This window comes from Cibotium barometz, chromosome 15, assembly GCF_041138505.1.
Source record: "Cibotium barometz isolate CiBa-2024 chromosome 15, ASM4113850v1, whole genome shotgun sequence".
Classification (NCBI taxonomy): Eukaryota; Viridiplantae; Streptophyta; class Polypodiopsida; order Cyatheales; family Cibotiaceae; genus Cibotium; species Cibotium barometz.
This window is the reverse complement of record NC_141060.1, coordinates 13,494,465-13,502,524: the sequence shown is the minus strand read 5'-3', so window position 1 is coordinate 13,502,524 and position 8,060 is coordinate 13,494,465. Positions and strand designations below refer to the sequence as shown.

At 38.3% G+C, this 8,060-nt stretch overlaps 1 protein-coding gene across 1 annotated transcript; it reads right to left on the bottom strand.

Moving 5' to 3' along the window:
* Positions 1–901: 901 nt before the first annotated feature.
* LOC147630988 (auxin-responsive protein SAUR21-like) lies at positions 902–1,285 on the bottom strand. The gene has a single exon (XM_086809123.1). It carries the CDS (start codon positions 1,283–1,285, stop codon positions 902–904), a length of 384 nt encoding a protein of 127 aa, XP_086665249.1.
* Positions 1,286–8,060: the final 6,775 nt, after the last annotated feature.

The window sequence follows — 8,060 nt, the reverse complement described above, 5'->3', positions numbered from 1 at the left end:
CTACTCCCAAGGTCTTGCGTTCAAGTCTTGGCGGCCTCGTTAGGTACCTACCCTTGATGGGTTGATTATAAGCATGTACGATGGGTTCGCCAGCCCTCAACCCGGTGGGGCCGCCTCCACCTCACGGAGGCTGGGTTTGTGTGTGTTTCTAAATTTCCTGTACCTTCGAAAAAAAAGAAACACACGGGAAAAATTAATGTGGAATTAATTCGCATGTAATGGGTCCTCATTCACTTGCACATGTCTGAGAGAAAGAAAGCAGAGCAAATAAATAATGGGTCCTTGTTTTTCCTAGGATACTCATCACGAATACGACTATCAATATATTGGGTCCTTGTTTTTTCTATAACTTATTGTGCCTGATAGGGATGTAGACCTACACAGTGCACACGTTAGAGAGAGAACGATACTTGCGAGAGGAAGAGAAAATGGGGCAGATCTACACATAGGAGAGAGAGAGAGAGAGAGAGAGAGAGAGCCGCATGTCTAATGCGATTTAAAAAAAATGGAGGCATGTGTGATGGAGAGGGTAGAGAAATGCAAGGAAAAATTATGAAATGATGTATTGGTCGAGTTAGCACGCACATATGGTTATGAACGTGACATTTGATGACTCATATTTCAGTCGCCTATACACATCTTAGCAAACTAAGGTTTTGTAAATAGGAGAACCTAACTAACTAATTAATTTTCTTTCCTTTTTTACTCATTGTAGGCTCTTATATTAGTTAGGGCCTGGGTTATGTTACCGTTGATATGGGAAATGCTTGGGTACCACCCACCGTACGTGTGGGGAGCTTTCTGTACATGCTTGTATGGCATAAGGCGGAGGGGAAGGCTTAAGTAAGGACATGATTTTCTTGCTCCCAGTTGGCTGGACGGCGGGGATCTAGTTTGCCTTTCATGTTATCTGCTGAAGGAGGTTCTCGAACGTGTGGGCATCGCAGGGTAGTTGCAGGACGCCCGCGTGGGAGTAGTCAAACTCCTGGGAGGACTTTTCCAAAAGCTCTGCGAGGAGAGGATGGCCGAGGATGGAAACCCTAATCACGTACAAGCAACTGCAACTGTACAGTTCCTCTCCAACCAGCAACACAGGCAAATAGCCCTTGGGCGCCTTCATGACGCCTTTCTTGCCACACCCATGCAGACAACGCCCTTCGGCGGCAGAGTCCACAAGCCTCTGGTACCGGCCGCGGACAAAACTCACGATTAAGGTCTCTACGTCCAGCTCACGAACACAACTAGAGGCCGATTTGGCAAGCTTTCTGAGAAATCTAGTGGCCATTGTGAGAGAGAGAGAGAGAGAGAGAGAGAGAGTGAGTGAGCGACAGTGAGTGTGTGAGTGTGGGGGAGGAAATTGAGCAGACGAAAATGCTTGGATTTTGCATTACAAGAAGTTGATTTTTATAAGTATATTTCTTGTGCAGTTGGTTTATGACGACTGCGTTTGACTTCGGAGTCCAGACATAAAGCAACCACTAACTAAAGTTTGAAGTTAACTTGGAAGTAAAGTTTTACGGTTTAAACTTGCTCTAGTGCGTTTGAATTAAAAACACTTTCAAGCCTATCAAACGAGCTCTAGTTTGACACGGCACTTCTCATTGTCTTTTCTCTCTCTCTCTCTCTCTCTCTCTCTCTCTCTCTCTCTCTATATATATATATATATATATATATATATATATTCACACACATATATATATGTGTGTGTGCGTGCACATGACACACACACACAAAATGTGATGGTTTCCCTTGGGCCATGTGGGGTCTTGACAATGAAGTTTTGAAACATTAGCTAGGTTGATTCCATGTTGATGTACACCTTGGTTTTGATTCCATGTTGATGTAAAGAAGATGGGAAAACTAAGAAGAAGAGACTCTTTACGAGTCTCTCTCTCTCTCTCTCTCTCTCTCTCTCTCTCCTGAGAGATGTAGGCATTACATTTACCAGCTTAATCCAATGAGGACTAAAATGTTAAACGTACATTATGAAGAAAATCAATACCTTATAAATTATATATACGGTTAAATTTAAACATCTCAAAAGAAAATCAATAACTTATAAATGTAAATTTTATGTGACCTTTGTGTGGAAGGTTATTCTTTTCATGATATATATCTTCTATATGGTATGGATCTTCTAACAATCTCATCACCCCACTATAAACATATTTTTTCTTTCTTGCCTAACAAATGTAGGCTTAGGAGTGGTTCGAGAAGCTTACTTAAAACCTGGATGATGCTAAAGCATGTATAAATAAAAGTGAAGGGGTGTTGAGTGGTGTGGGCAGTGTTGTAGGAGAAACTAAGGGCTTCATGCTTTTAAAGAATTTATAGGTAGCAGATTTTGTTGACCGCAAGCTCGAGGCTGACATATAAGAAATCACAGATATTCTGGAGATTCTTGGGGCTTTTGCAAACTCGTTGGACATGAAGATGCATGTGGCATCCTTGTAGATTTCTAGAAGTGGTTCTTGATGATGTTCAATTTTTTCTTCATCCTATACATGTTGGGGATAAGGTGGTTAATCATTTCTTTTAATGGGTTTGTTCTATAGTTGGAGGGGGACACCTTGGTAGGATCACTTTGGGAGGCTGTTCATCAACAATTGGAGTTTGCCAAGGAGGTTCTTAGTTAGGTGGAGAACAACAATGTTTTGGCTCTCGTTCCATCACCACCACTTACCTCCAACCAGTAACACAACAGCTCACGACAACAAATTAAAATTGTTATTGATTATGCGGCATACAGACTAAGGTTTGCCTATTTGTGCAGCATTCAAGCTACGTGTTTACATATAGGCTGCAATAAAGTTGTCCTAGATGCTGCGTGCATGATGGTTTTAGATTACCCATCATCGATTACAAAGAAGGTTGTATCAAATGTATGTTAATGCATATTCTATGTACACTTTGCAAAGGTTATGTTTTTGAGGATTTATATCAAAGCTTTCTAGAACTAAGGTAGCGCTTTCTAACACTGAATCATAGTTTTCTAGACTAGGGTAGTGGCTTCTCACACTGAATCTAAACTTTCTAGAACTAAGGAGTGCTTTCTATCACTATTTCAAGCACTATAGCAAGTGGTAGAAAGCACTATAGCAAGTTCTATAGTGATTTCTAGCATTGTTAGTGCTTGCTAGCATTATCACATATGCTAGAATGCACTATACAAAGTTCTTTCAAAGATGGTGTCATTAACAAGAACGCACACCAAATCAACTGAAAGCACCTTTCATTTAAGCCATGTGATGCTTTTGGGTGTGAAGAGGACAAAAGTAATATGACTGTCTACACATATATATGAGCCTGTCTTGGATAATGCAATCGGACTAGAATGGAAAGTGAATGAAGTCATCCATAGGGGTGATATTATAAAATGTAATGCTTGCATTGAATCTGTGGTGATGGCATACGATATCTCTCGACAAACCTTGTACGTCATCTTAGAGTATAGACAATGGAAAAAGAGTAAAGGGACTTGGATGCCATTAGATTCAGAGGAAACATTTGTGTAGTATTACCTAACGATCAACTTGAGTGATGATGACAATAGAGTTTTCCCTATAAATGCAAAATGGACATTGAGGGATGTGTGCACATCCTTGGAATTTCTATTAGATGACATACCATCTTGACTTCAAATTTAAGGTAGATGGTATTACGGTGGAAAGAATATCCAAGAATACTTTTATTTGCATGAAATGTCTCTCACTTGTAATCTTGAAGTTTTCTTAATACAATTTAATTTGGCACCCATCTATCAATATTTTGTAAAATATACATTCAACATTATTAAGACAAGATGACCAATGTTAAACAAGAAATTGAACTCAATATGGATTTCATATATATATTTATTACAATGGTATCTATACAAATTGTTTGGTTACAAAGCATGATAACTTTCTACTCTTTCTTTGGCTAGTCGATGTCCATAGAAGCTTTGGCATCTTGCAATTCCTTGGTTTGCTCTAGGACTCTGACTGCCTGAGCCGACTGCTTGGACCTAGTTTTCTTTGATTGTTTTTTTTTCAAGAAGCCTTTTCCTTATTCTTCGTGTTTTTCGTTTTCTTTGACCAGAATTTCAACGGAGACACTATGGGAAGGCCTTCCTTTCTCAATGGATTCTTTGTAGGTTTAGGTGGGATTGATGGTGGTGGTGAATTTGGACCTGCGGGTACATGAAGTTGTAAACTATAAAGAATTATGATATAATGCTTAGTAAACATTAGTATGATATAAAAGTTTAACATAAATTTATATGTTTTTATTACTTTCTTTGATGTCTGTTGAAAATACTTATAGCTACTCTTTTTGATGTGTCTACTAAAAATTTTGATTGCATGTATCTCCATGTATTTGCGACCACTCTCCATCCACATGATCTTCCATCAGTTTGTAATGGAACCTATAGCAATGATCAAGGTCCATCAACTCATACTCCATTATTCTTTCTTCCTTAATTATCCTTTCTTCCTTAGAAGAAATCTTTTCTTTGCTCTTTTCATCCTTTGCTTGATCTACAGTTCTAGTATCCCTTTCATGCGTAACGTCTTCAATCTTAATTCGTGCATCCTTGGGTTTTCTAGCTGGAGGCACATTTAAGATGTTAAATGCCCTAATGGTATAAGATGCAATAGCTTTTCAAATCTATATCTTTCAAGCTTATAGGTTTGCATATCCTTGTCCATAAGAGTGACCCTCTGAGCATGGGCAGAACATATGTAACTCTCAATCAAAACATCTATAACAAAATCTTTAGTAGCCTCTTGAAGGGCATATATTGCATTTCCAACCCATCTCATCTCAAGCTTCAAATCATCACAAATCTGTCTTACAACTCTCATGAATGTAAGGTTGGGTATGAGAAGCTCAATATGATTTTGGGCCCTCCTTATCTCTCTGAGGGCATTCACATGTTGGTTTATCCTTTTCTTCAACTTTTGCCTTGCTATTTTACTTTGATTTATTGCTTTCTCTTCCAAACCTTGACTTGGGCCAACCATTCTTGCTGTTTTTTTTTTCTAGCAATCTATAGTCTGTCAATCAAGAAATAAAGAAAACATATCACATTTCGAAAAGATCCTATCTTCCAATTAAAAAGAAAGAACAAGACCCTATCTTCCAATTACAAAGTTAGAACAAGAAATAATATATACTAATAAATAAGGAATCCATAATTCAAAAAGAGGAAAATGGAGCAATTTTGACCTGATCGAAAGACAGAGCGCAGAGGACAATCCACTCTCGACGACTGATTGTTCTTAATTGTGCAATCTTTCCATCTAGTCAGATTGAATCTATTTTTCACATTCAATTACAAAGCAAGAAAAAGAAATAATATATACCAATAAATAAGGAATCCATCATTCAAAAAGTGAAAAATGGAGTAATTCTAACCTGATGGAAAAACGGAGTGTAGAAGGACAATCCACTCTCAACCGATTGTTCTCAACCGCATCGTCTTTCCATCTAGTCAAATCTGATCCATTTTTCACATTCCAATTACAAAGCAAGAACAAGAAAGAATATATACCAATAAATAAGGAATCCATCATTCAAAAAGTGAAAAATAGAGCAATTCTGACTTGATGGAAAGACGAAGCATAGAAGGACAATCCACTCTCGATCGATTGTTCTCAATCGCACCGTCTTTCCATCCAGTCAGATTTGATCCATTTTTCACATTCCAATAAAAAATCAAGCATAAGAAAGAATATGTACCAATAAATAAGGGATCCATCATTGAAAAAGTGAAAAATGGAGCAAAGACGGAGCACAGAAGGACAATCAATTCTTGACCGATTATTCTCAAGTGCACCATCTTTCCATCTAGTTATATTTGTTCCATTTTTCACATTCCAATTACAAATCAAGAATAAGAAAGAATATATACCAATAGATAAGGAATCCATCATTGGAAAAGTGGCAAATGGAGAAATTTTGACCTGATATGGAAAGGCAGAGCATAGAAAGACAATCCACTCTTGACCGACTGTTCTCAACCACGTCGTCTTTCCATCTAGTAAGATTTGATCCATTTCTTACGTTCCAATTACAAAGAAAGAACAAGAAAGAATATATACCAATAAATAAGGAATCCATTATTGAAAAAGTTAAAAATGGAGATCCCATTGAGGAATGTTCATATGGAATTTTTGGTATGATGGACCATTACTGTGTTAAAAATATGAATGAATTATTCTCTGACAATGAGTTTGTATGTTCTTCTATTAGAAGGGATCTTTATCTCGTGATTCTATGGGGGGCTGACCAATCTAAAGAACCCCAGAATCAATTAGATCTAAAGTCGGATTTAAATTATAAATAAAGGGACTTAACAAGAATTTTCGTATTGATAGGATCATGGATCGAGGTCGACATGGTAGGAATGATAACCCCCAACTCGATGAGGAAGAGCTCGACTTGGATGTTCATAAAACTCTTCATAGATTTTAGCCTCGACCTTTCAAGGGTGAAGGGGAAAACTTGGGCGAGGCTGTGGAGAAGTGGATCGAAGCAATGGAAGAATACTTCGATGTCACCGGGTACAACGAGAAAAGTAAAATTGCTCTTGTAAGGCTGAAGATAGTAGAAACAGCCAGAGTGGCATGGAGAAACCCCTGCGAGACAAACCGTCTGGATCGAAACACCCAGACATGGAATGATCTCAAAATTTACCTAAGGAAGAGATTCTGTCCTCCCGGCTTTTTGGAAACCAAGATGAACGAATTCTTAGAGTTAACCCAGGGGAGAAGAACTATTGAAGTGTATCACCAAGCGTTCACTCTTGTCCTCAAAGACTCGCCACCGCTGGATGAAGAACATCTGATGGCCAGGTTCATTCGGGGACTGAACAAACCTTTGAATATCCTAGTGAAGAATGCCAAGCCAGTTTCCATGGCCGAAGCAGTGCAGATGGCGAAGGATTTCGCCAAGACCTTTGATGTCAAGGTCCCGCCAAAGCCAGCACCATCATCTTTCAAAAGATTTCTAGCTCCAGAAGGTGATTCCAACCTTCCACCGCCTAAGAGACAACAAAGTCAAGCTCAGGATATGGAAAGTTCTAGAATGGAAGAAAGGTCCTTTTTCCGAAACTCATTCCCTTGGAATTCAAATTCAAAAGTTACACCCTTGAACAAGGAAGTGAAATGCTATAACTGTCAAGGATTTGGACATCGCAATATGGATTGCCGAACTCCTTTTGGATCACGCCAAAATCAGGGAAATCCCAGAGGTAGACCCTCTAACCAACCCTCAGTTTCAATCCAAAGTAATGCAAGACCTCCGCCTCAGAATAGGGGAAGTCAAAGGGAGATGTTCCTGAATCGGCCGTCCACTTCCAAGGCAGTAACGCTGAAAGTGATTGAAGAAGAAGAAGATAAAAGAGATTATACTCCACCTGCGAGATGAAGACATCTCGCGTTTTTTAAGTGGGGTAGGATGCAAGATTCCTCCCTCCAGCTTTTGAGGTGTAAAGGTATAAGAACCTCCCCTTCTGTTCTTGTAATTATTCCCCTCTTTGAAATAGAAGAAAGATCTGGTTTTACCCTATTTTGGCCTAGAGAGAAAATTCTAGAGAGAGATAATCCAAAATTGAGATATCTTTGAATATAAAAATCCTCCTAGTGTCTGAAATGGTTTCCCCTGAAACAAAAGTTCAAAATAGAATCTCCATTGAAGTGCATTAGGAATCAATTAAAAATTATTTAAAAGACCTTAGCCTAAGGGTCTAGATTTTCTGAAAATTTTGGATTATGGTCGAATTAAGGTTCCTATTGGCCAATAAGATTAATCCAAGTGTTGGGATGAGATAAATCCAAAGAATAAAAGAAAATACCCAAAAATGAGTAAATGCTCACATAAGATGAAGAGTTGACTGAGTACAAGGTTTATTAGTTAAAAACTATGAGATATTACTAAAAAAATGAGATATTTTAGAATAATGATATATTTTTGACACCTTGGTTAAGGAGGGGGGAGACTTTGAGGTAGGCGCCTATTTTACACATGTGGATGAGTTTTTAATTCAAAAAAATTGTGATATTTTTATCTCTTCT